Below are 25623 nucleotides of genomic sequence, written 5' to 3'. Positions count from 1 at the left end.
TACTGAATGTGTTAAGTCCCTGTGAACTGAACTGACAAATAAGAGTCAAAGGTCGAGTTTGAGCTCAGTATTTTTCACATACAAATATTTCTTCATTATAGCAACTAATTGTCAAATTTTGGGAGCTCTGTGTATTATACTTTAGTCTGGACATAACAGAAACTTTGAAGTCCTTTTTCTCAGTTTCACACTCTAGAGAGTTAAAGTCTTGTGCCTTTGTAGGGCAGTATACCAGTACTGTACTTACTTTTCAGCAACAGCTTGAAGAATTGGGTATGCTATTGTGTGATCTCCACCTACAAATGGAAAAACAAGTGTTACACATTTGATCGAAGATTAGCCAAACATTATAAAACGACTTGTCCAACACCGTCCTCACCCATAGTCAGAGGTATACAGCCTGTAGCCACGATCTTCCTGTAGGCCTCTCGGATGCGTTTACACGTGTCTTTCAGGTCGTACACGTTTACATTGACATCCCCGATATCGGCCACCATCACAGACTCGTAGGGAGCAGCTCTGGTCCCGCTGTTATAGGCTCGGAGCATGGCCGACTCCACTCGGATCTGACGAGGACCAAACCTGGAGATCAGATCAGAGATTGGACGAAGTGTACTGCAGCGATGGATGAAGTAACCAATTCAAGTAAAAGTAAAAGAATCACATGAAAAAAAAGTCTACTTCATTATTTTTATATGTTTTATAGTTTTAGTATTTTAGTCTTTTGGCTTACAAGTTGTATATTGTGGCTTCATTGTAGCCTATAACATTTATTTATTTTTATTTAACTCACTATTTTTATTAAACTCACTAGATAAAAAAGTAGGTGCCGGAAGAGGAAAAAAACCCAAAAGGGCTTATATTAAAGCCTCCACCTTATGAATACATAAAACAATTTAACATTATCATTGTGCATAAAAAAATACATATATATAAAATTACATTTAAACACCATGGATTAAATTCATTTGATTAAAACATGCATTTAAACACAATGAAACATCCACAATTGAAAGATTATCAAACATTACCATGAAATATCAAACATTTCCTCAAACTCTTATTAAACAATGTCTCTGATCTGCTTCACTAACCAGATGTGAAAACTGGCTGCACAATTTACCGTATTTTCTGGGCTATAAGGCGCTCTGGATTATAAAACGCACTGTCATTAAATGGTCTATTTTTGAGCTTTTTTAAACAAATAAACCACACTGGACTTTAAAGGAAACACAACAGTGTGATGGGTGAGTGGTTTTGTTTGTTTGGTGCGTTCACGGTGACTCTGGGCTTTGTTCAGTTGTGGCGTGTAGGGAGGGTGCTGTCTGGGACCAACGGATTGTCGGCGTGTTCGCAGTGACTCAGTTGTTCAGTTGTGTCTAGAAGTGGCACATTGCACTCGCTTTTTCGGTTCTTTCCTCCGTTCCGTTCCTCGTCGGTGTGGAGTGATGAGTGTGTCTGTGGGTGTGTTTCGCTGTGTGGTCTCTGTCTGCTCTGTGTGTGTGTTTGTGTGTTCTGTGGGTGGTGTGGCTTTGTAGTTTACTGAAGTCGTGCTGGGACACTCGAGTTGATTCGTGTATAGCACAGGTGTCAAACATAAGGCCCGGTGGCCAGATCCGGCCCTCCAAGACCGTTAATGTGGCCCCTGGGTTTTTAAATGAATAAATTTTAAATGTTGAAATTTAATTTAAGTTTCAGGTTGTTCATAATGTTATAATATTATAATAAGAAAGAGTTAATCAATTAAAAAAAGATTTCTGTAATAGATTTGTGTTTCTCTGCACAAACATTTGAACTTATTGTTATTTTTGGGGTTTATATGCCATGAGTTTTCTGATCCGGCCCCTTTGGGATCAAAGTAGGTTGGATACGGCCCCCGGACTAAAATGAGTTTGACACTCCTGGTCTGTAGGGCGCTCTGGATTGTGGGGCGCGCGGTCGTTTTTTGATGGGGTTGGAGGCTTAAGTCTAATAGCTCGGAAAATATGACACAGCCTCTGTATCGTAGGCAAAACTGAGCTCTAGATGTGACACATTTTGAAACATGAAAATGTTTTGTATCTATGAATCTCTGCGTTGGTTTTAAAATAAAATGTGAAATGTTTGGGGATCGCAATATCAGATGGGTTTATAATTTATTTACTGAGCAAAACATGTTCAGTGAAGGAAATAAGTATTTGATCCCTTGTTGATTTTGTAGGTTTGTCCACTGACAAAGAAATGAAAGGTCAGTAATTTTAATGGTAGGTTTAATTTCACATTGACAGATAGAAGATCAAAAAGAAAATCCAGAAAATAACTTTAAAGAAAATATGTAAACAGATTTGCATTTCATTGAGTGACATAAGTATTTGATCCCTTGAGCCAAAAAAGATTTCATACTTTGTGGCCGAACCCTTGTTTGCAGCACAGAGGTCAGAGGTTTCTTGCAGTTGATGACCAAGTTTGCGTCCATATCAGAAGGTTTTTGGTCCACTCTTCTTTGCAGGTTTTCTACAGGGTTAAGGACTGGCTGGGAGACTGGCTGGGCCACTCCATGACCTTAATGTGCTTGTTCTTGAGCCACTCCTTTGTTGTCTTGGTTGTATGTTTTGGGTCATTGTTATATTTGAAGACCCATCCATGACTATTTTCAGTTTCCTAGCAGAGGGACAGAGGTTTTCACTCAGGATTTTAACGGTACATGGCTCCGTCCATCCTCCCGCTGATGCGGTGAAGTTGTCTTGTGCCCTTGGCAGAAAAAAAACCCAAAACAGAATGTGTCCACCTCCATGCTTGAAGGTGGGGATGGTGTTCTTGGGGTCATAGGCAGCATTTCTCTTCCTCTAAACATGGTGAGTTGAATTCATGCCAAAGAGCACAATTTTAGGCTCATCTGACCACAGCACCTTCTCCCAATCTCACTCTACATCAGTGTGGTGTAAAGTGTTCCCTGTGGTTTTCTTAGTGACTGTGGTCCCTGCTGCCTTCAGATCGTTGTTCAGCTCCTCCTGTGTAGTTCTAGGCTGATTTGTCACTGTTCTCATGATCACTGAAACCCAACAAGGTGAAATCTTGTGTGAAGCCCCAGACCGAGATTGACTGATGGTCATTTTGTAGTTCTTAAATTTCCAAACTATTGCAACAGTTGTCTTGTTAACACCATCTTCTTGTTCATGGTTTTGTAGCCCGTTCGTCCTCTGACAGCTCTTTGGTCTTTCTCATGTTGGAGAGTTTGGAGTCAGATGGATTGACAGATTCTGTGGACAGGTGTGACAGGTGACAAGTAGAGGTGTGCAAAAATATCTAAATATCGATATATCATATTATGTAATGTGATGATACAGTATCGATATCGTGGACTGCTGTATTGATATATCACCGAGAGTATTTTTTGGTATATTTTACTAAATTATTTAGTTACAGCTACAGTTTTGTTTAGTTTAGAGGACTGACACTTGTTTATGTGACACATTTGACATTTTCATCAGTTTTGATGACTAAAATGGGCGTGTTTCATATGAACTTTGCACAAGAAGTGGTTTAACAAAGGCTTTTAGTATCACAGTCACGATTTAACCTTTGTTTTTTTATTGAACCGTATCAAATTGTTTTGAAATATATATTGAATCAAATCGAATCAAAAACACACTGTATCTAGATAAAGTATCATATCATGGCCATCATACTGAGGTATGTATCGTATCGGCAACTTTGTAATGATACCCAGCCCTTGTAACGAGTTGCTTAGGAGTGTGGGAGCCAGAACTCTTAATGTTCAGTAGGGGATCAAATATTTATTTCAAACAATGAAATGCAAATTAATTAATATATTGATTTTCTGGATTTTATTTTTGATATTCTATCACTCACTTTAAAATAAATCTACCTTTAAAAATATAGACCGTTCATTTCTTTGTCAGTGGGCAAACCTACAAAATCAGCAGTGGATCATATACTTAGTTATTTCCTTCACTGTATGCTGTATATAGTTTAATATTTTACCGTTTGTACACGTTTCACAGCAGGCTACAGGCGTAATAACTGCTCTCCAGCTAAAACCAAATGTTACTAAAACTTCAGAGTAAACAGCACCTTGCCCCGGGTCTGTTGGAAGTTCCTGTATCGATCGGGACTCCCACAAACGCCGCCTGCAGCCCCTCCGCCGTCTCCTGGTACGGCAGCTTGGCCATGGTCGGGATACCGGACACGCGCGCCACGAACTCTGCACTCGGGGGCACGTTGAAGCGGCTTCCCGAGCACTTTCTCCTCGGGTTTACGCACGAAGCCTGTGTGCGTAAATCGCTGCTCAAAACCCATGTTCGAGTCTTCAGAGATCGTGCAAAACAGGACGGGACCGCGCCATAAAGTGAAGCGAAGTTCCTGAGCACGGACGACATGCTTGGAGAGTTCAGTCTGTCAAATATGATCCAGGGCAGACGTGAGCGCATGCGTTAAACTGGTGATTACAGGAGCAGATGATATTACGGAAAAATGACTCGGATTGTTAAACGTGTGTGTGTTAAATGAAGCAAAACACAACTTCAGGCATGTTTTTGATGCGGAAACAACATTATAATAGAACAGAAAATTGCAAAATACTGTCTCTTTGAATGGCACAGTGGGAATCTGGTAGGTATTACAATATTACATGTACCAGAGTTACGTAATCAGAGTACAAATTATGAGTATCTGTATTCAGTTACGTTTACTGTTTCAGTGAGTGGTAATTGGATTACAGTTACTTTGTTGAAATACATGGATTACACGGAGGTATTTTCCTGTTTTCACTTTTGGGCTAAAACCTTTTTTTTTTTCTAAACCAGGTCTAAACCAGGTCTAAACCAGGTCTAAAACCAGGTCTAAACCAGGTCTAAACCAGGTCTAAACCAGGTCTAAAACCAGGTCTAAACTAGGTCTAAACCAGGTCTAAACCAGGTCTAAACCAGGTCTAAACCAGGTCCAGGTCTAAAAACCAGGTCTAAACTAAGGTCTAAACCAGGTCTAAACCAGGTCTAAACTAAAAACCAGGTCTAAACTAGGTCTAAAACCAGGTCTAAACTAGGTCTAAACCAGGTCTAAACTAGGTCTAAACCAGGTCTAAACCAGGTCTAAACCAGGTCTAAACCAGGTCTAAACCCAGGTCTAAAACAAGGTCTAAACCAGGTCTAAACCAGGTCTAAACTAGGTCTAAACCAGGACTAAAACCAGGTTTAAACCAGGTCTAAAACCAGGACTAAACCAGGACTAAAACAGGATTTAACAGGACTAAATCATGCTGTGCAGACCATGTTTCCTCCTCTTCTATCAATAATATTTTTAATACGGTTCAGTAAAGTCTGGGCTTTTCATTTCTTTTAGCAGACAACGCAAACCAAGTAATCCAAAGTATTCAGATTACGTTACTCAATTTAAGTAATTTAATGGATTACGTTACAAACTACATTTTGAGGAATGTAATCTGTAATCTGTAGGGGAATACATTTTAAAAGTCACCTTCCCAACACTGTCAGTGTTGGGGAGTAACAGATTACATGTACTGGAGTTACGTAATCAGAGTACAAATTATGAGTAACTGTATTCAGTTACAGTTACTGTTTCAGTGAGTGGTAATTGGATTGCAGTTACTTTAGTTGAAATAAATAGATTACACGGCAGTATTTTCCACATTTTGGGCTATATCCTCCTTTATTTTTTTTATTTTTGGTAATTCCACTCATTGCCGAAAACTAAACCAGGTCTAAACTAGATCTAAACCAGGTCTAAACCAGGTCTAAAACCAGGTCTAAACCAGGACAAAACCAGGACTAAACCAGGACTAAACCAGGACAAAACCAGGACTAAACCAGGACAAAACCAGGACTAAATCATGCTGCGTGGACCGTGTCTCCTCCTCTTCTATCAATAATATTTTTAATTTGGTTCAGTAAAGTCTGGGCTTTTTATTTTCTTTTAGCAGACAAAACATCTTATCTTACGATATCCTCGTCTTTGCATCTCTACAGCAAATCAAGTAATCCAAAGTGTTCAGATTTACGTTACTCACCTAAAGTAATTTAATGGATTCCGTTACAAACTACATTTTGGGGTGTGTAATCTGTAATCTGTAGGGGAATACATTTTAAAAGTAACTTTCCCAACACTGTTTAATAGTAGTAGTAGTAGTAGTATGTGATTGATTTCAACCCGTCTGAACCAGATAATCTCATTCAGCACAATGCACATCAGTGAAACAGATTAAAATAATAGACATAGTTGTATTTTTATGAGCTCTATGGGGAAAACAAAATTGTGTTTTTTAAATGATTTTAGAGGGTTTAATCAGTGTACTCACCGTGGTCCCTGGGCATGACCAAAAGTACCTGATAGACACCAAGAGGAGGCCTTTGTGCACTGGTGGGAGCAGGTAGTCTGGATACAAAAGTTTCTTGATTTTGATGCTAAGAAATTCCCTCAGTTTTTTTTTTTTTTACAACTTTACGTGTGAGAAAGCATGAAGGATGGGGATTCTTCGAGGTCAGAGAAGACATGGCTGCTCTGGAGAAGGACTATGAGGAGGATGGGGAGGAGTAGATGATCCCAGTCCAATGATGGATATGTAATAAAACCACAAAAGGACGCTGCTACTTCATGTGCCTTTATTTAAAAACATACCTAAATATCGTTCTCTCCAAAAATATTTCTCAATCAAAGTTAACAAAACCACCGATTCAAAGCGCTCACCATACACCTGCTTACTGTGTTATGGTCAAGCATTTATTTAAAATGAAATATTTATGTGTTTTTTTTGTTTTGAACCCAGTGAAAAGCACAAAAACAATAAAAGCAGCCACAAAAAGTGCAAATGACATGATAAAGTGCAAATCACAGGAGCAAAAAGACATGCATTTATAGCATTTTCAGTTTTTCCTAGTACTACCTGCACAGAGCTAGTGTATGAGAACTGCTAACAGGAGTGGTTTAAATATCCAGATTTAAATGAGTGTATGATGTAAGACTGCCTCACAACAAGGGCACACAGTGAATATGTACACGTGAAAGTATCTCCCTATATGATTATATGTTTATCTGCAGTCTAAGAGGCTCCACTTGCCTAGTTTAAATTGAATTACTTATGACGACCAGATTATTTCACTTGTTCTAAGGTTTTTTGACCATTTTCTTGTCTTACATAAAAGGCGCACTATGGAACTTTTCTGGTATATTTGAATGTTGATAACTGCTATATCTATGTTCCATCATATGGGATTAAGCTTATCCATTTTCACCGAGACATTTCTTAGCAATAAAAAACACTGGTAATTGTGTAAATGTAAGATAATTAGTTTAGTTAATGCCATACTGTGGAACATTCCAGACAAAGTGACTAAATGGCATCAACATGGAGATGAGGATGTAAAGGACCCCCCACCAAAAAAGTTACTAAATGATTTGCCAGTGAAATAAGAAGTTGCACTTAAAGCTTCCATCTGTAATTTGACCGTTCCAACCTGCCCTTGTTGTTTTCTCACATAGCGACACAAAATGCTGTCTACTTTACTGCAGTCTGATAACAGTGGGCATGTTTTGGCCTGACAGAAGAACACCTGAGAGAACAGGTGAGTCTGAACAAAGGCCAGGTGAGGGGGACAGGTTTCACATCTGCCATCTGCTGGTAGAAAAAAATAATCTAATAAACTTGCAGATAGTAGCTTTAAAAAAAGGAAAAACCCTACTTCACTTGCAGATAATATTCCTAATTCCAAGAAAATATAGTCAAACATACCTTGGAACTAATCAAATAATACAGACCTAACAAAAGAACACATTATTTGTTGTATGTATTAAGTCAGAACCTTCTCAAATCGGGATTAACATTATGAATTCCTCATGTAAATACACACTCTTCTTTGCAGTGATACAGTGAACTTAAGCCGACATGATGCACAGGTCCTCGTTGTTTTGTCCGTAGAGGAGGAACCCCACCGCCGTACGCAGCTCCTCCAGCTCCAGGTTAGACAGGAAGCTCCTCTGCAGCTCTGCCTCCACAGTGCTGCCTCCAGGCCCCCTGCAGGACCGGAGGAGAACTACAGCAGACTGACACAGGAGCCAGTCCACCAGCCTCTTCATGGCCTCACTGCCCTGGACGGACAGAGCCCTCCTCCCCCACAGGCTCAGGTGCAGCATGTTCGCGGCCACACGGGCACTGGGACGCTAGAAAGACAACATACAAGACTTTTTAGGACCAATAAATATCAAATACTTATCAGATATCACTAAAGGCTAATGATTTCAGCATATTTTAGACACAACAAATTCATTTCAATGAAGACAAAAATGTCATACTGTCATTTTTTATTTAGCTTCATTTTTATTTCATACTATGGAATATTCCAGACAAAGTAATAACATCTCCATGGAGACAAGCAGGCTGCAGACCTTCCACCAGAAAAGTTACATAGTGTCCTTTTAATTCACCAAATAAAAGCTACTGTATATAAACAGCTGACAATAATTATAAAATCGAATCATCTATTTTAGTTTTGGTTTTCTTTTCTGACAGAGGGCACCTACAGTTTAGCATTAAACTTACACCAGACTGTAGTAAGACAGTAAGACTGCATGTTTTTTTCTTTTCTGTTTTTTTAAATAAATGATAGTGTTTAACACTGTACTGTGGAACACTCGAATTTTAGCAATAACATCTCAGTTAAGACAAGAATGTGGCGTACACTTCACCAGAAACGTTACACCCTAGTAAATTTAACATTACCTTGTGTGGGTTTCTTCTGAGCAACAGTCGTGTCACTAGCTCCACCTCGGCTGGGGCAGTAGGGGGCAGTGGGGGAAGATCGTATTCGTGGTATTTACGGCTCTCCAGACCCACGGCTCTGTAGAAGGGGTTAGGCTGACCACAAATCTCATACGCGATAGCTCCCACTGCCCAAGCATCGGCCTTACTGTAGTCTATCACTGCATCAGGACCAGGCACAGCTGTAGCCACCTGACACACGGACAGATGTACAAGTTTAGAGATCAGATTCATTCATCATTTTATACACATATAGGATATATACTTGGGGCACTGAAAACAGTGGCATGCAGTAAGAGATTACAAGCATCATCTGTTTTTTTTTAGTAAGCACTTATCTGGTTTTAAATGGAAGTCTCTATACATTTCATTTATTGAAGTAGTGAAGCTTGAGGTTGCAGGGCTTATGTGCTAATATACCAACACATTATTGTAGTGTTATATAGAGCTTTTCCATCATGCACTTTACAATGTATTTGCAAGCATTGTTCAATCACTCAACATCTGGTGGTGGTAAGATAGTGTTGTAGACGGCCAATCTGTTGCACTGGGCCCCTTAACCACCTATACGCCTAAAGCTCAGTTACACACTGCACTAGAATACAGGCAAGGTGTCTTGTGTCCAGTCTTGCAAGATTCAAACAGCCTTTGGGTTGGTAGACCATTATATTATCCAAATAAATTCAGTTATTCTGATCATTACAATAGAGATTTCAGAGTTCTTTGCTTAGGGTTAGTTATCCTAGTAGTAGTAGAAGTACTGCATACCTCTGGTGCCATAAGTGATGCGTTCCCTCCTCTGTTCACCCACATACTGTTGAAGGGCAGCTCTAGACTTGTGTCTCTCTGGGTCAGACAGCATCCAAAGTCAGAGATCACCAATCTTGGACAACCATCTGTAAGTATAAACAAATGATGTAATTAACCCTAACAAAATTGGCTTCATCACCTCACAATACAAAAGTCACCACAATATTTTGCAACATTAAGGGCCACTGTATTTTGAAATCTTTCCTAAACAACATTTTCCTTCTAAGGGGAGTCGAGTAGGATTATGGACTATGTAGTTCAACAAGCTACATCAAAACAGTGCATTTTTACAAATCTTCCTGATGATACTGACAGACATTTGATTTTCCATGATCACAAATATATAAAAAAGACTTGCTTACTTACTTGAAAAACAACTCTTCACATTTTTAAACAGCTCTTTTTGCATCCTTAAAACAGCTTTATTTAGACTGAGCATACTTAATGTTCCAATTTTGCATAACTCCAAACAACAATTGCAGTGTGATCCTTTTTTGATAATAGATTTTTGTATTGATTCATATTTTTGTACTCATTTACTACATATCTGCACACTGTAGAGCTTATGTTTACCAGAGTCAAACTCGAGCAGGACATTGTCAGTCTTGAGGTCGCGGTGAGCCACTCCCTGTCTGCACAGATGGTCCACTCCCTCGAGCAGCTGGAGAAGCATCAGAGAGCTGTGTCTGCGGCTGGGAGTACACACCTCCAAGTACTGCCTCAGGGTGAACGGGTAACTGCAGCAAGAAACACACACTTGTTCAAAATAAAGAAGCCCCCCACATCCAAACAACATGACCTATCTGTGTCCCCATATTGGTGGTTTTCAGATTCTAGAATATAATAATGTCACATTTCCAAATGGGGGACAAGAGACAGATTTCCCTATACCTTGTACTTTGCCATGAAATATCCAAAAGGTAAATTCATAAATGTTGAAAATGGTTCTTTCAGTTAGTGACTAAACTGGCACTAGGTGGTCAAAATACACTAGACGGTTTGCAAGAACCCCAGAAGTGCAAGTTTGGGAACCAGCCAATCAGCAAAGAGTCCTATATTCAGTGTTGCCAATGATTCCTGAGATCGAGAATTTAAAGACGGAACAAAGAGAATGTTTGGTGAATTTTATCAAGGGGAAAGACGTTACCGTCCTTCTTCCTACAGGATTTGGGAAAATCTTAATATACCAGTTATTCCTGTAAGTGGCACATTACATACGTGACAACCAAATAGCAGCAATTGGTTAAATGATAAAAAGTACCTGCCTCCTGTCAAGTGAACAAATTCTAACACTGTGAGGTCAGATGGTTTCTACGAAGTGAAAACGGCTGATGAATCAGGCTAAGAACTCACTGTATTACAACATAATTTTGCATTCAAACTATTTTAATTTTAGCTGACTCCCCATCAAGATGACCCCACTTCAGCTGCTCTGTAAAGAATTTCCTTAAAAGTACACAACCTTCATGTCTGCAAAGGGATTATCTTAAAAACATATATGTTTTCACACAGTGGTACCTTTAAACATATATCAGATTTCAGTGGTTAAGCATGTAATATTCAAACAAACATATAATTTCAGTATTTAATATACGCACGATACTTTATTACTTGATATAGTCTTCAATATTAATTAATAATGTCCTATAGAAAGCTGTGATGTCATCTGAAACCCAGCAATATGAGATAAACGTGTTCAAATCAAATTTTGTATTTCTGATTCTCGAACTGATTATCCAATCAGAAAGCAGAGTCAGCCTCATGAGTCTCTCATCTGGGTTGCAAGTTCCTAAAACTAAATCCAGTTGGTTAAAACTAAGGACACTCTGATCTGAATTTTCACTGGAGGTTTCTGGAGGTTCTGAGCTTTCACATGAGCACTAATCTAGGTTCCTTTCCTCCAGAGCAGTATCAATTCCTCAGATCAGTGCTTTCAAATTGACAACTGTCCTTACAACTACCTTTGAACCCTTTTGTACCATATGCTAGACATGTGAATGAATTCAAGTAAAGTTTTTTTGTTTACGGGGCGATAATTAGGACATTTTCAATACAATTTGACATGGTCCATTCCAAGAGAATATCAGTTGTCCTTGACGTGGCAATTGCATATGATAACACAAGAAAGATTAAAAAAAAAACTTTGCATGACTAAAGAACAGAGACAAACTCAATATGTACGAGTATATCTTACTTCTTCATGACAAGAAAGAGCGTGCGGTTGTTGCCGAGGCCGTGTGGGTTGAGCCTGGTGGGCAGAACAGCAGGATACTCCTCCTGAGCTCCAGGCAGCAGAGGCACATCTGCAGTGAAGGCGCGGTACACCCGGATCACATTAGGGTGCGCTGTCACTCTTCTGGGTACCACTCCAAATTGTCTAAAACAAACAAATAATATATTACTTGCCTGTGAATCAGGCTCGAGAGTAATTGTTTTTTTTCTTTCATAACATTAAAAACTTGCATCTCTCACACATTTGGACATCCTACAAGTACCGGGTTGAAGCCATGTCTGGCCTTGTCTACATATTCTGAACTGATACTTAAATTTGCTTAATCATAAAACCATAATGTTACCTATATCAATAATAATCATTTAAAAACTAAATTTACAGAGCAGGGTTGTCAAAATGTATTGAATTGTACTGAAAATCATATACTAATCGTTATTAAACCTATAATTGAAATTAAATACTCATTTTGGCAGGTATCGATACTAAAAAGTCACATTCACAGGGCAAAACTGAACCTTTCCTGAAAAGCCTTAGAATGATCTTGAGCTGTATCAGAACAAGTATAACTAGAAAAGCACTCAGAGAGCGCAGACTCCGCCAAGGACTACAGTCCCCCTCATATTAATTGTGTTTTCCATAAATATTTGTCTCGTATCTTTCAATTTGGAATATGAAAGAGGATCCCATTGTCCATCCCTGAGTCAAATATCATGGGGTTTGGTCAATAATTAACCAAAATATTGAGAAACTAAATTTTTGGCCCCATTTACCACAATGTTAACTAAAATTTCAAAGTGATCCAGAATCCAGGATTTCATCCGGATCACCCCCAAAATGAAATCAGTTCTTCCTTTTCACATTTCCAACAAATCCTGAAAATTTCATCAAAATCGGTCCATAACTTTTTGAGTTATGTTGCTAACAGACAAACAAACAAACAAACAGACAAATGCCGGCAAAAACATAACCTCCTTAGCGGAGGTAACAACACATAGTCTAGTTTTTATGCTCATGGACCACTATGGAGACTACCTGGTCCACTGAGGGATTAAACATGTAAGTCAGGGGTCTCAAACTCAAATTACCTGGGGCCACATTAGATAAAGTCTGAGTGAGGCTGGGCCGCATTGAGTATTCGATAAATAGCGGTTGCACGGGAAAAAAGAGAGAGAAAGAACAACACGCAACACACTTTCTTAATCTTTAATAACAGTTCAGAACATGAAAATGTATTTAGAATGTAAGTTTAAACTAATACGTCTACTCTTCTTCTTTTGCCTACTCCTTGCTGGTTGAAACCTGGCTACGCTTCATCTTGCACAGCTGAGAGATATTTGGCTTGCAGGAGGAAGCATATGAGATCCTCAGGATAGATTGAAGATGCTCATCAGTGAGCCATGACCTGTAGTTTGATGGTGCTTTCACACACTTTCACACTGGTGTGAACGCGAACCCGGGTCCAAACCACAGACAGCAGGTCCAAACGAACTATTCGAAATGCATCATGGGAGAAACGCGTCTTCTCTGCCTGAAAAGACGCGCTGTACGACTCCAGCGCAGTAACAGATTGTTGTCCACACACAGCTGCGACTGATTTTCGAATTATTTTACCAACAATGGCCAATACAGAGAATCTAACACACGAAGATCAGAGCAAGAACCAATGTGCGAACGTGTGGCTCCAGAGTGAGTCAAAATTGGGGGTGTGTACTTCTGTTCAGGACCTACACAGAAAGGTCCCGGTGTTCCCCGTGATCATGTAGGAACCAGCATTTGTTATTTTAGGCTTTAATTAACCAAATCATTTCATGGCAATAGGCAATCGCCCATTCAATTGATTCACCTTTAAAAAATGTCCTGCTTTTAGCCTAGTGTGAGAAATACAGTCGGACTAGATCCAAACCAGAGTCCCGAACCAGCAGGAGCAGCTCCGGTTCTGTCCGGGCTCAGATGACGTGGAGCGGGGAGTGAAAAGCGCTTTCCCCGGGAAGAACCAAATGCGGACACCAACTAAACTGGATTCACGCTTCTGTCCAGATGCTTTGCACCACCTCGGAACCAGCCGCGGTTCTTGAGCTCGGAGAACCGGAGCAGCCTGCACAGACCTGTAGTCCACAGCGCATTCTCGCTTTCCCCACAAGGAACCAGCGCGCAGACGGCGGAACATACCTGCTCAGACCCAGTCATTGACCAAGGACCAGACCCCAGCGCCGTCCTGAGGAGCTGCGCGCTACGGTGAGTGCTGCTGGTTGCTACTGTTACCCGAACTCTGGGCTGATGCGGTGAGTTTGTACAAAGTTCTACATGCTGCTGTTTTATGAGTTCATGGTGATAAGATGAGGACGGCCCGCGGTATTAACAGGGAACATCAGTATTGGTTACTGGAGGTATCACTGTTCTACCGGGATACAGAGGCTCGTTAATCGGACCAGTTTTGGTTCGTTTGCCGGTGTGAAAGTGGACCACACTGGAGTGTATCTGCTTCTCGTATGTCAAACATGGATGGAAGACGCTTGTTTTTGCCTCGTAGTTTTTTCTAACATGTCGCCAAGCCTCTGGAATAGATCACTGCAGTTTTGTGGTGCTTGCATATTGAAGGGACAGCTGTGTTTGGCGACGCACAGGTGGAGCTTGGTCATCGGGTTGCCAGCAAGTTACGCACCGAGTGTTGAGCAGGTAAACAGACTGTCAAAGTCTTTTTATTTCTTATTAGCCCCTCCAATAAAGGTCCCATACTTATGAACAGGGGAATTCTGTCAGCGCCTCCTCTGCGCTTTGATACTGTGGTTGTGGGAGCGTAAAGTGAAGTGCGCACACGTGTACCACCATGTGTGGTTTGTTTTGGTTCTTCGGTGACGCCGTATGTGCACGTGTACTTGTATTAACAGATCCACTTAGACTCGTTGCTTCACAACTGCTGTAAGTTGAGTTTTGGGATGTAAACTGCGTTAATAATCTGTTGTTGTGAATCTGTATGGGCAGCGACTGCAGCTTCATCTGTCAGTGCGACCTGCGTTAGAGGGGTGGGATTGTGTGTACATCTACCGCGGGCCGCACTGACATTATTCTTTGGAATTAAGTGGAGGGTCGCAAAAAATCCTTCTGAGAGCCGCAATTTGCCCCCGGGCCGCGAGTCTGAGACCCCTGATGTAAGTGCTCTGATTTAATGTTGAAAATCAGTCTATTGACAAAGTAAAGAGTGTTTTCATTCATTCATCATTGTGTAGTTGGAATCTGTATTGAGTATTAGGCCTACTCCATAATATTGAAATAGAGTTTGAAATTTTAGGATTGTCACAACTCTAATGGGCTCTATTCAAGCTGACGTCGCAAAACCGGAAGACGTTTGGAAACATGTGGATGACGACTTCCTTTGGGCTCTGCTGGAGATACCAAGTCTGAGAAAACATCCCAGGTTTCTTCATCTAAGTTTCATTGTAGACTTTCTTTTTCCTTTTATAAATTGCTAATTAATTTGTGTATTATAATTTGTCTAGCTTGATAATATTAATTTTTAAAAATAAGTCATTTGAGCATTCTTTTATATTTGGCAGATCAACAGTAACAAGCAGCTGCCTGTAAGTGACATTGAAGATACGATTACAGTCCCGTGAAAAGCTTTGGCAGGTTGTGAAGATCGCTGCAGCTGAATCCATGGTTGTATCACATGCTCAGTGGCTCAGTGTCGGGAACTACACTGGAATTCGTCATCCGCATGTTTCCAAACGTCTTCCGTTAAGCGAAAACGGAACCTATACTGAGGCACTGAGTGAGACTTTAGACTGAGACACAAAAATTACTAGGAAACGCATTGTCAACATTGCTCCATCCATCCATGTCCCAATCCATCTAATAACCACTCACACCAGCATAAACAATACATGAAAATGTGCGTGTGACTTACCCTTCTAGGCTTAAGTGCTCTATCTCCTGCTTCACAGCCATCGGCACAGCAGGCACCAGCTCCTGAGACATGGACTTCAAAATAGCTTCACTTGACGAACCGGCCTACAACACAAAATGCACACGTATATACTTATTGTATCAGCATGAAGTTAGAAGTGGTCAAAATACATGTAACCTATATCACAAAAGTTAATAGGAGTTTGAAAAATTGTGTGCCAAATTAAAATATTAGACTAAATGCTAAACGGTTGCTAAGTGGCACGACAAAAATATTAGTAGTAATAAATATATTATTGAGAATATTAGGTATGTCCATGTCCTTAAAACATAAAAAAAAGTACTGCTACAAAGATATAGAGTTGTCTAAATTAGCGCAACCCAGAAGTCAATATTAAAGTAGAATCAAAACTAGATACTAAATTGAGCAAGTATCAATACTAAAAAAGTTTCACAGGACAGAAATGAACCTTTCTTAAATAGCTTTAGAATAACCTTGAGCTGTATCAAAACAAGTTTAATTAAGTAGCCCATGAACCACTATGGAACCTACCTGGACGACTGAGGAATTACACAGATATAAGTACACATGGAAATATAAAAGAAAATACTATGATTTAATGTTGAAAATGACACTCTATTGTCTAAAGAAATTATTATCATGGTATCTGAATCAGTACTGAGTATCAGAGCTGTTTTTTAAGTGACAACATTACCCCAAAGTTCCACATCATTTTAATGGCCAAAGGAAAGTTTCTCAGAGAGCAGCAGGTTATGGAGCGGTGGCCATGTTTTTCCTCCTCTTCTTTCAGCTCCACCAGAGGGGTCTTTGTGGGGTTAGTCGGATTGAGAGGGGCGAAGCGTGCAGCCGCCTCATACACCGCAGCATTTGAGCCTTTTCCGATCTGATTTCCAATGAGGTAATCATCCAGTTTGTACCCAGAGAGGTTCAGAGGTTTTAATGGAGGCTCAAATCGTTTCTTTCGGAATACAGCCTGGGAAATACAGTGGAAATAATATTAGGAAAATATCATATAAAACTAAAAGTCATATAACCAGAATTATTACGAAAAACAAAAGTGACATCTTAAGTAAAATTAATAATAATAATAATAAGGTGGTCAGTATTACAGGAGTTACAGGAGTACATTACATGTAATACAGAAATTGTGTTACCTCAATATCAAGATGACAAAAACATTTAGGGGGACGGTCACTTGCACTGTCCATTAACTATTTTCAACTATAATCTATTAATAATAGTTGAAAATCATCGTTCCAATGCATTTTACAGTGTCCTTTTTGCAGGGTAAACTACGGCAGATCATGCTGTTTAACTCAGATCCTAGACTGTTTGGACTATGGCCCTGATGTTGATGTTGTTAGCATTAGCATTATTACCTGGATCTCCTGACAGGTGGCTGCACTCTTCCTGTCCTCCTCCAGCTGTTGTTCGATCAGCCCCACGCCGAGTCCAAACGCGAGGAACACGGCTCTGTTTCGGGCAGACCCCCCGCCGAACCTCCTGAAGCCGGCGGCCTGGAGCTGTGCGGCCAGGCCCCGCAGAGAGGTGCGATAATAGCGGTACCGATGCGGCAGGAAAGCCTGAGGCTGAGCGCAGCGCACCGAGGGGCCTGCAGTCCCGCGGAAGCGGTCAGCTCGGAGCTTCGCTGCGACACGTCCGCCAGATTTAAGCAGCCCCATCTGCAAGAAGGACCGGCCCAGCTCCAGGCCGCGGCTAAGCGCGTGTTTCACCGACATTGTTGGTTAGGAAAGCCGCAGGTTTGAGCCCACGACCCACCAACAGAGCTGCGATGTTTACAAACGAGGACACAGCGAACTTCTGCTACGGAGCATGCGCACACGGGTCATACGGTCATGGGTCGCCAGAGCACCGACGGCACCAAAAAAGAAGGTATGATACTTTTCGTTCATATTTACGTTTTCAGTAGACCACATAACCTATTTATATTCTTGGTAGAAAATTACTGAAGTAGAAAAGGCTCTAAAACTCAAAAAGAAACGTTTAAAACGAGTTTAAAACGTTTTAAACGAGTTTAATATGACTACTGCCCGCCATTGCCCTACAATGGCACCCCCTCGTGGCGCAACAATAACATGTTGAAGGTGTTTACATAAGGACAGAGAAATAGCCAGAATAACATAAGACAACGTAACAGATGGAAGAATGAGAAAATGTGTGAAATAAAAAAAGTCCAGTTAAAATCAGCCTTCATCCATACAGCGGCCTCTATCATTCTACAGATACAGGATTAAATACAATGTCATTTAGTTGCACCAATTTTACCGCTTTTAGTCAGCTAAACGTAGGTATCCGCTAATGATGTAACATATTTGATATTCTGAATGTGAACCATTTGCAGGGGCCTATATTGTGGTATTTTCTGATGTTTATGTCTTTTTGTAGTTCATAGACCAGACAAAATTTCTGTACTTTTCTGGAACTATCTCTGTGGAGACAACCAGGCCAAGTTACAGGTCAGATCTGTGGAGAAGTGTGGAGAAGAAATTCATGTAGGTAGTTTTGAGAAATAAAAACACCTTCAAATTAATAAATACAAAATATATTTGCCATACTGTGGAACATCTCAAGCAAAACTATGACATCATCATGAGTCAAGCAGATATCAGACCCTCCACCAGAAAAGTCACATAGAGCATCTTTTAAGAGACAAAATTGTGGAGTACTAGTAGAGTCAGAGTTTCAAACCTCTACTGCGGGAATATAAGAATACACTACCATTCCAGCTCCCGTGAGGACTTGCTGTGCGGAGGATACACTGTGGCCGTCTTACTTAGGGAGCTTTGCAAAGTCATTCCTGCTTTTGTGTCACGCATTTGTCTTCAATCTACTATCAGATGGGGTTGCTGTGCCTTTATATTTACACATCTCCACGCAGGGTTGTCCAAACTTCAGTATTTGAGCATTTCCTCCAATCATTTGGCACAGCACTAAAAACTTATTTTAAAGAATTGTGTGTTTGATTTACTCAAAGTTGGAATATTAGGTCAAGCTAAATGTACTAAAAATAAGTCTTAGTCATTTCAGCAAGTCTAAGATCATAAAGAAAAGTACTTTTTACTTTTCAGTCCAGATGTAAAACGTAGTGGAGTAGAAAGAAAGTACAGATACATGCTCTCAAATGTAGTGACGTAAAAGTAAAAAAGTATCCACTGTAAAATGTTCTTTAGTAAAGTACAGATACCAAAACATTGTACTTAAGTATTGTTCTTTTATTTTTGTACTTTATTACATTCCACCACTGATAGTGAGACATAGGCCTATTTCTGTATATTTTTTATGTTTTTTTTTTGTAGTTTAGAGTTAATGAAGAACTCAGGGGCTCTTATCTTATTTAAAATAGGAATTTTCTGTTGACAGTTTTTAAATCCAAGGGCTCATGATGTTTGATCTTCTTACTCAGACAAACCACATTTAGTTAATCATATATTATTTTATTTAAGAGGAAACAATCAGTTATATATTTTTTATAATATTTCAGAGTACACAAGCGATCCTATGGCTTTGTCACGTTTCATAAATATAATAATTACAACCATCAACACAACTTGTTAATTAACTTTAACTTGTATTTGAGGACTTTTGACCATTCAGAAGACTTTTATTTTGCTTTGATTTGCTAATAGCTATGGCAGCTGTTCTAACTTTTCATCATTTTGATTTCTTCATCAGTCTAATGATTGAAAACAGATTTATATATCGTTCACCATCACCCAGTAAATCCAGCCGACATAGTTTCTCACTTTTGTGTAGACTCCAGGGAAATAGGGGTTGGCACAGCTGATGCCCCAGGACACAATGCCCTCCAGGTATCCATTACACACCAGAGGTCCCCCGGAGTCTCCCTGGAAACCAAAAGGACAAAACGGTAAGACTGAATTTTTCACCATTGTGACCACTACTGTTCTCAAATTGATACTTTGCTAGGGGTGTTCTAGATGCATCACTGTTAACAGAATTTTCAGCACTTACCATGGTGACACGACTCACACCAAAAAAAAAACTATACAAAAAATACAAAATGGCTTTAAACAGCACATTTTCACATGTGGGCACTTCCACCTCCTACTAACCCTGGCTCCCACTGAGAGAGGTGTAAATATTCCAATGCTGGGAGCCTTGTCATTTTGGTCTTAAAATGTTCATATTAACTCACTTTACATGATCCTGGTGTTTTTATTTTGTTATTTTGTCTGTTATAAAAGAATGAGAACTTCACACATCAATTACTTGAGACGGGTGCTTTGGAGGAGAGGGAGCAGCCCAAGAACATAGAGAAAAATCCCGCACACCGTCTTACTTGCAAAGTGTGAGATTTATTAGGACAAGCCGTGCAACGTTTCGGCACTAGGCCTTTGTCAGGCAAACACAAATCTCACAATTTGCAAGTAAGATGGTGTGCGGGATTTTTCTCTGTGTTATTTTGTCTGTTAAAACAATCCTATTCCTAATTCGCCCCATAACCATAAGCTTCATTTGACTGGAGCCAAACTCTATGGGTGATGACACTCGCTCAGGCTACGTTCAGACTGCAGGGCTTAATGCTCAATTTGGATTTTTTTTGTGAAATCCGATGTTTTTGCGAGGTCGTTCACATTTCCAATTAAATGTAACTTGTATGTGACTCCAGTGTGAACATTAAACGGCCCAAAAATGTCCCTCATACACACTGGAGGACACGACGACGTCAACCACAGCGAGCGTGCTCTGTGTTTACGGAAGTTGTCCAAACGTGGATGCAGCACTGAGCACCTGACGATTTTAAAGTTCCTCTTGTAGCGGAGCCAGAACATGAACAACTTACTTGTTTTAAGGAGGAGATTGAGAAGGAGAAGGACGAGGTTTTTGGCCGTGGTGTTTTGTGGGACAGTCCGTTGAAAGGAACATGTGGATGTGGAGACGTAATTATTTAATTAATTAATTAATTAATGTCAAAATATACCTGTGACCGAAATAAATAAATAAATAAATAACGTAGCGAAGAGTGGTGGGATAGCGATGTGCTTCACCTCAGTGACACGGAGTTCACTAACAATTTTCGTACGACGAGAATAACGTTTGTGTACATTTGTGAGCGCCTACTTGTGCCACTCTCGTGGGAGGAAGCACATCTTTGGTGGCTTATTTCCGTGAGCAAACGCGTCGGCATTGGGCTGTATTGGCTTGAAACAGGTGCTTGTTACTGCGCAACAGCCGACCTCTTTGGCATAGCCAAGTCCACCGTGCGATAACGTGTAGGTCAGATGAATGTGCCTTGGCCGTTCAGACTGAAGTCGCATGTCAAAAGATCAGATATGTATCGGTTTTAGGAGCACATATCCAAGTGTCCTGGGTCACATTTGAAAAAATTGGATCTGTGTTGTTCAGACTGTCATTAAAAGATCAGATACAGGAACATAGGGGCCAAAAAATCGGATTTGGGTCACTTCAGGCTGCAGTCTGAACATAGCCTCAGTCCACTACAGTCTGACCACATTCTGAACATTTAAACAAGTGGTAGTTGCAATAGCAATAATAGTAGTAGTAGTACTAGCAATAGTAGTGTTGGTAGCAGCAATAATAGTAGTAGTAGTAGTATCAGCAGGCCCATAAACAGAAATTTGGGGGACAATAAGTCTCACATGGGCCCCCCTCTAATATAAACTAATAGTAAGAGGGTCCAGTTCTGGGCCCTTAAAACACCAGGGCCCGGGACAATAGACCACTTTGTCCCCCCATCTATTCCCCTGAGTATTAGCAGCAGCAGTAGTTGTAGTGGTAGTTTCAGTCTAGTATATTAGAGTAGTTGTATTAGTCGTGGCTCCAGTAGTAGTTGCAGTACAAGTATACCTGGCATGCGTCCCTCCCTCCAAAGCGGTGCCCAGCACAGAGCATGTTTGAGTTGACCCTGCCCCAGTAGAAGTAGTCACAAGAGGGGTAGAGCTGGACGTCCACAGCCCTCAGGTTATCAGACAGTTGTGGGTTGTACAGTGAGGTGACGCCCCAGCCGCTCACAGTGCACATGTCCGCGTGCAGAGGGGGGGTGGAGGTGGTGGGCAGGGGGGCTGGCTCCACATATGCATTGATGATGGCTGGTTGACTCAGCTGTAAGACAAATGAATACTTATGATTACAACAATTTAAATACTAGGGTTGTAAAGCATATGGAAAATTAGAAACTAATCGATACTAAAACTAGTAGTCTGGGGCCACTTAGTGCCTCCGCTCAATTTCATTTCTCTCCAGCAACTAGGTCAGGAAATAAAATACACAAAACAGTTTGCAAAAACTCCATAAGTGTAAGTTCGGGCACCAGCCAATCAGCGAAGAGCCATATAGTCAGTGTTGTCAATGATTCCCAGGTTCGAGGATTTAAAGCCGGAATAAAGAGAATGTTCGGTGAATTTTATCAAGGGGAAAGACGTTATTGTCCTTCTTCCTACGGGATTTGGGAAAAGCTTAATATACCAGTTAACCCTGTTAGCGGCACATTACATGCATGACTACCAAATAGCAGTGACTGGTTAAATGATAAAAAGGACCTGCCTACCATAGCGCGAACAAATTCTAACACTGTGATATCAGACGGTTTGTACGAAGTGCCACGATGTAAACACTTCACCAGAGGAAGCTTCTGTGTTTAGAAAAGTAGGTCTTTGTGTCTTGAAGCTAAACTAAAACAAATGAGTGATGTTAAAATAGCACTACGATCTCAATGAAAAACAACTGACTTTGTCATTAGATGTATTTTCATAAAGTTGTTTTGTATTCTATTTTGAGATTTAGATTAGTTTAGCACTAGCATTAGCTTTTAGACACAAACCCGTACTTTTATACACACAGAAGCTTCCTCCAGTGAAGTATATAGATTATCGTAAAGGTCTTAACACACTGTCTGTGATTATCCATGTATAACCTGCTGTCCTGTTTAGTATTTACTGTATTTTTTGGACTATAAATCTCACCAGTCCAAAAATGCGCAATGAAGAAGAAAAAAACATATATAAATTGCACTGGACTATAAGTCACACTTTTGGGGGGAAATTTATTTTATAAAATCAGAGACCAAGAACCAACATTTCATCTTGAAAGGCAAGTTAAAGTAATAACAACAGAACAGAGAACAACAGACTGAACAGGTGTCTGGTATGTAAACGTCACATTTAAACAGTTCTTCAGATAACTATAGCATAAACAACAGAACAGAACAAGTTTACCAAACTCTCCATCTCTCTCCAAATCACTAAATCTATTCAATTCTTCATCCTCGGTGTCACTTCTGAGCAACTCGGCGACCTCTGGATGTAAACAGAGCGCCGCTTCCTCTTCTGTGTAGCTGTCGTCAGACTCAGCATCAGTTCAGTTAGAATTATTCTGGCCTTTCTGAATCCCAACAGGATGGTTTCAGTGTCTCAGTGTCAAGTCCATCCAATGACTTCCAGGAAAGTTGCATGCCGCACTCTCCCAGCTGTTAGAAGTTTCTTGCTCACTCCAACCTTTCTTTCTGCTGCATATTTCACTACTTGCTGCAGGAGACATGTGCAGTAGACTGCGAAGTGACATTGGTACAGAAGCAATCGGTTCTTGGTCTCTGATTTTATAAAATAAATTTCCCCCAAAAAATACAACTTATATATGTTTTTTTTTTTCGTCATTACACTTTTTTTGGTTGGTGCGACTTATACTCCAGAGCGATTTATAGTCCAAAAAATATGGTAAATATAGATTGGTGTTGGAAGTGCAAATCTGCAGTTTTTGATAGAAGCGGAACTAGCTAGGAGGCTTTGTGAATAGGGCCTATTGAAACTAGAATCTAGTTTCAATAGTTTTAGTATCAATAAGCTACTTGTTCAAATGAGTATTTAGTTACTAGATACTCATTTGAACAAGTAGCTTATTGATACTAAAACAATAGTGATAGACAGTATGGTAGTAGGGCTGAGAGCATCCATCAGGGCTCTGAACGAGTATGCAAAATATGAAATATGACAGTTTACATTTGGTTTAGTTCAATAGACCTCACTACCAAACAAACTGTAAACAAGTAAGTATAAGGCAGTGTCAACCAGCCGTTCTACCAGTTGACAGAATAGATTTTTTCGTTTCTTATGTTTTTCAATAATAAAAACACTTGGAAGTAGGGATAGGCTCATATGGATTTTTATCCGATATCCTATATTTGACCTGCTACAGATAACCGATATTTGCTGAGACATTTAGCATTTAAAATCCAGCAAGGACCACACATTTACCTTAAGTTAAGTTAAGATTACAAATCAGCTTTTCGCTTTTGTAGAAATAGTGTGTATTTATCTGGGGTTTATGTAAACATACTGCCATGTAACGCTCTATTTACATTTGGACTTTGTCGGCTGAAAAAGGGCACAGAGAATGTGACAATGCCAAAAATATTGGTATTGGAATGTCGGCCAATACCGATATTGACAAATTTGTATTGATACTGGCCAATACAGATACTGATATATTGCTCATCCTAGGTAGGCTTATTAGCAGAGGTGGGTAGTACTCAGTTACATTTACTTTATATTTACTTGAGTAACTTAACTTTTTAAAGAAATTTTACTTTTTAGAGTTCTTTTTTCGAGCAGCATAGGTACTCCTGCTTGAATAATATTTATATTTATAATTTTAGGAAGTATTATGGCAAAAGGAGAAATTCAATTCGTCGACTGGACAATAGTTTATTTGGTCAAATATTTTTGTTTATTTTGTCCAGTTGATAAATTGAGTTTCTCCTTTTGCCATGGATTCTACCTGGACGACTGAGGGATTTTACACATCAAGTATTATGTTAGGATTTGTCCAACCACTGACATTCATTTCTAAAATATAAATCATATGTTACTTGTTAAGTTACTCTTACTCCAGTAATAGTTTTTACCCAAATACATTTTTACTTTATTTCCTGGTCCAATACTTTGTTCTTCAACGTGGGTAATATTATTTTGAAGTAACATTACTCTTGTACTTGTACAATCTTTGGCTACTATATTGTTGTCTTGTTGTCTATTGTAATGTTTCTATGTTGTTGTCTGTGTGTGTCTCAATTTTCTTTATTTTTATTACTTTCTACATTTTCTGTCATACAGAAGATCAAATATAAGAAGCAAAAAAAATAAAAAATATATATATATACACACACACACACACACACACACATTTATTTATATATTTATTTCTATTTATTTATTTATTTATGTTTTTTTTACTTTGCTACATAATTCCATATATCTTACTTCATATTTTATGTCTTCTGGGTGTAAACAGAATGTAGACAGTAGTAAAAATTTAAAAAATGAGATGTGTGTTCAAACCTTTGACTGGTAATGTACCTTCCTCTAAAATGTTACATAGTGCACCTTTAAAGTTCTGTGCAGTAACCGTGGTATCTTACCTTTATCAGCATGATGTCATTGTTGTAAGTTCTGAAGTTGAAATTGTGCAAGTAAATTTTGGAAACATTAAAAAATTGCTCAAATCCCTCAATGGTCCATAAATTGTGTTCACCAAAAACCAGCATCATTGCACTGGTCCTGAAAAGACACAAATGTAATTCAATATCACTGGCACCTGTATAAGGACTTTTCCATTCACATCAAATGAAAACGATCGAAAGTGTTTAGAAATACTAATGTAGTTACTTACGGTCTCCAGCAGTGGGCAGCAGACACCGCCCATTCAGCTGCTATCAGAGTGCACCCACAATAAGGTTTACGTTCCTGTGATGCTACAAGGGCCAGTAGAGCGCCCTGGTACTTTAGTGTATTCGGTAGTACCTCCAAACCACCGATAATCTTATCGCCATCGTCTTTGCCATCTTTGGCTATAAAACATATAAAGATATATATATATATATATATATAT

The 25623-nt window shown here is 39.7% G+C and overlaps 3 protein-coding genes across 3 annotated transcripts in view; 1 reads left to right on the top strand and 2 right to left on the bottom strand.

Annotated features, from left to right (window-relative positions):
* Nucleotides 1–4394, bottom strand: part of agmat (agmatine ureohydrolase (agmatinase)) — a 14185-nt gene extending 9791 nt beyond the window's left edge. Inside the window, exons 1-3 of the mRNA XM_020923954.2 lie at nucleotides 4075–4394; nucleotides 380–582; nucleotides 248–296 (exon numbers count right to left, since the gene is read on the bottom strand). Of these exons, the coding sequence (XP_020779613.1) occupies nucleotides 248–296; nucleotides 380–582; nucleotides 4075–4379 (557 nt within the window). The 5' untranslated portion in view covers nucleotides 4380–4394. The remainder of the gene's footprint in view (nucleotides 1–247; nucleotides 297–379; nucleotides 583–4074) is intronic.
* Nucleotides 4395–6603: 2209 nt separating this feature from the next.
* Nucleotides 6604–17577, bottom strand: pink1 (PTEN induced kinase 1). The gene is made up of 8 exons (XM_020923946.2): nucleotides 17118–17577; nucleotides 16433–16711; nucleotides 15718–15821; nucleotides 11775–11957; nucleotides 10154–10317; nucleotides 9539–9666; nucleotides 8732–8962; nucleotides 6604–8172 (listed from the first exon to the last, which is right to left on the bottom strand). The coding sequence occupies exons 1-8, from the start codon at nucleotides 17475–17477 to the stop codon at nucleotides 7888–7890; spliced, it is 1734 nt and encodes a 577-aa protein (XP_020779605.1). The 5' UTR covers nucleotides 17478–17577; the 3' UTR covers nucleotides 6604–7887.
* Nucleotides 17578–17597: 20 nt separating this feature from the next.
* zmp:0000001088 (trypsin) overlaps nucleotides 17598–25623 on the top strand; it is a 33383-nt gene continuing 25357 nt past the window's right edge. Inside the window, exons 1-2 of the mRNA XM_055166008.1 lie at nucleotides 17598–17631; nucleotides 19513–19627. Of these exons, the coding sequence (XP_055021983.1) occupies nucleotides 19543–19627 (85 nt within the window). The 5' untranslated portion in view covers nucleotides 17598–17631; nucleotides 19513–19542. The remainder of the gene's footprint in view (nucleotides 17632–19512; nucleotides 19628–25623) is intronic.

The sequence above is a fragment of the Boleophthalmus pectinirostris genome, unplaced genomic scaffold, assembly GCF_026225935.1.
Source record: "Boleophthalmus pectinirostris isolate CB_2022bp ecotype Guang Dong unplaced genomic scaffold, ASM2622593v1 HiC_scaffold_8, whole genome shotgun sequence".
Classification (NCBI taxonomy): domain Eukaryota; kingdom Metazoa; phylum Chordata; class Actinopteri; order Gobiiformes; family Gobiidae; genus Boleophthalmus; species Boleophthalmus pectinirostris.
Note: the sequence above shows the minus strand (reverse complement) of the source record. Positions and strands in the feature narration are given on the sequence as shown.

Coding starts and splice junctions, on each gene's coding strand:
- pink1 (XM_020923946.2), bottom strand. CDS start 17,477: ATGTCGGTGAAACACGCGCTTAGCCGCGGCCTGGAGCTGGGCCGGTCC. Junction 15,822..16,432: donor AAATGATGTGGAACTTTGGG/GTAATGTTGTCA, acceptor TTTGTGTTGTAG/GCCGGTTCGTCAAGTGAAGC. Junction 11,958..15,717: donor GAGCACTTAAGCCTAGAAGG/GTAAGTCACACG, acceptor TGTTTGTTTTAG/ACAATTTGGAGTGGTACCCA.